We start from the raw sequence: 2,132 nt of genomic DNA, 5'->3' as shown, positions 1-2,132 counted from the left end.
GGCGGCACGAGCTGTACCGCCGGCACCAGGCAGCACTGCAGCTCATGGAGCAGGACCAGGTAGCACAGAGCTCAACCCACACTGGGATACCCCCAGGGATGGGGTCAGACACTCCCTGACTCTCCTCCCGCCCAGGGATGGGGGTCAGACACTCCCCCTGAATCTTCTCCCTGCCCAGAGCCCTCCCCACACTGGGATACCTCAGGGATGGGGGTCAGACACTCCCTGACTCTCCTCCCTCCCCAGAGCCTTCCCCATCCTGGGACCCCCCTGGGATGGGAGTCAGACACTCCCTGACTCTCCTCCCTCCCCACACAGGGACCCCCTGGGATGGAGATCAGACACTCCATGACTCTTCTCCCTCCCCAGAGCCCTCCCCATCCTGGGAACTCCCCAAGGATGGGGGATCAGACACTCCCTGACTCTCCTCCCTCCCCACACTGGGATCCCCCCAGGGATGAGGGTCAGACACTCCCTGACTCTCCTCCCTACCCAGAGCCCTTCCATATCCTGGGACCCCCCTGTGATGGGAGTCAGAGACTCACTGACTCTTCTCCCTCCCCACACTGGGATACCCCAGGGATGGGGATCAGACACCCCTTGACTCTTCTCCCTCCCCAGAGCCCTCCCCACACTGGGATCCCCCTGGGATGGGGATTACAGACTCACTGAGTCTCCTCCCTCCCCAATCCCACCAGGAGCGTGGCCAGAGGCTCCTGCAGACCCTGCGGGAGCTGGAGCAGCAAGGCCTGGAGGGGATGGATGAGCTGCTGAGGGGCACAGTGACCCTCCACCCTGAGGAACTGGCTGATCTCTTCTTCGACTGCGTGGAGGCAGAGATGAAGTTTTACACATAGACCCCACCGGGGTGGGTGGGATGTGTCCCCTTACCCCTGGTATTGCTCATGGATAGGGAATGAGAGAATATTCCTAGTGTCCAGCCCTGGTTCCTCACCTCCTCACAGTCTAGGAGACCTCTACCCAGTCCCAGCCCTGCCTGGGGGTGCAGAGCCTCCAGCCCCAATTCAGCCTGGAGAAAGCACTGAGAGGTGGCCACAGCTTGGAACGAGGTGCAGTGGGAAGGAGAGGGATGTGGAATAGGATTTGGGAGTCCTCCTGTAGCTTCATATGTATTTTCCTCACCTCAGGCTGAGCTGCCTGTGCCACATGCCTGGGATGGCTGTGGGGTGAGACCTGTATGGCATCCAGACAGACTGGGGTGGGAATAAAGACTTTATTCCCTGCTGCTGTGGGATGTTTGGGATAACTGCGGATTCCTTGCTCCACTGGCACAAGTCTCCTTATCCAGAGACTTCGCCCTGGACTGGATGGCACCAGGAGGTTGCTGGGGCTGTCTGGGGCCTGGCAAGGGTGGCAGTTGTGTCCCTGGCTGTGTCCCTGGCCGTGGTGTCCCTGGATGTGTCCCTGGCTGTGCCTGGGGCTGGGATTGAGGGGTCTCCAGAGCTCCTGGGCTTGGCATGGTGGGGGACAGGAGCACATTCCAGTGCTCCCACAGCTCCTCCAGCTCCTCCAGCCGGGCCTGGTGTTCCTCCAGGGTCTCCCTCTTCCTCTGCTGGGAGCGACCAAACAGCTCCCGGTGCAGATCTGTGAAGAAATCTGAAAGGGAAGGAGGGAAAAAGGAAAAGGGAGGGAGAAAGGAGGAAAGAAAAAGGGAAGGGAGGGGAAAAGGGAGGGAAAAGGAGGAGGGGAAGGAATAAAAAAGGGAGGAAAAGGGAGGGGAAAGAGGGAAAAGGGGAGGAAAAAGGGAGGGAGGGAGGGGAAAAAGGAAGAAAAAGGAGGGGAAAAGGAAGGGAAAAGGGAGGCAAAAGAAAGGGAAAGCAAGGAGGGAGGGAGAGAAAGAGAGGAAAAAGGGGGAAAAGGGAGGAAAAAGGAATGAAAAAAATGAGAGAAAAGGGAGGGAAAGGGAGGACAGAAGGAGGGAAAAAGGGAAGGGGAAGGTTTAGAGGTGCCTTGGCACAGCCACCCGAGCTCCATGTCACTCCTGTCCCCAGAAGTGCCACAAGTCCTGCTCAGTGTGGGCACCTTTGTCCACAATGAAAGGGTCGCTCAGCTCGGGGAGCAGCTCATCATCCTCATCCTCACTCCTGGAAAGGTCTCCTCCCTCCTTCTCC

The 2,132-nt window shown here is 58.9% G+C and overlaps 1 protein-coding gene across 1 annotated transcript in view; it reads left to right on the top strand.

The window, feature by feature from the left end:
• LOC103808776 (secernin-2-like) overlaps positions 1–857 on the top strand; it is a gene marked incomplete at its 5' end in the record, with an annotated part of 4,728 nt that extends 3,871 nt beyond the window's left edge. Inside the window, 2 exons of the mRNA XM_009081581.1 lie at positions 1–59; positions 699–857. Coding sequence (XP_009079829.1) covers positions 1–59; positions 699–857 — 218 coding nt within the window. The remainder of the gene's footprint in view (positions 60–698) is intronic.
• Between the last annotated feature and the right edge of the window lie 1,275 nt (positions 858–2,132).

This window comes from Acanthisitta chloris, unplaced genomic scaffold, assembly GCF_000695815.1.
Source record: "Acanthisitta chloris isolate BGI_N310 unplaced genomic scaffold, ASM69581v1 scaffold13279, whole genome shotgun sequence".
NCBI lineage: Eukaryota > Metazoa > Chordata > Aves > Passeriformes > Acanthisittidae > Acanthisitta > Acanthisitta chloris.
This window is presented reverse-complemented; position numbering and strand designations above follow the sequence as displayed.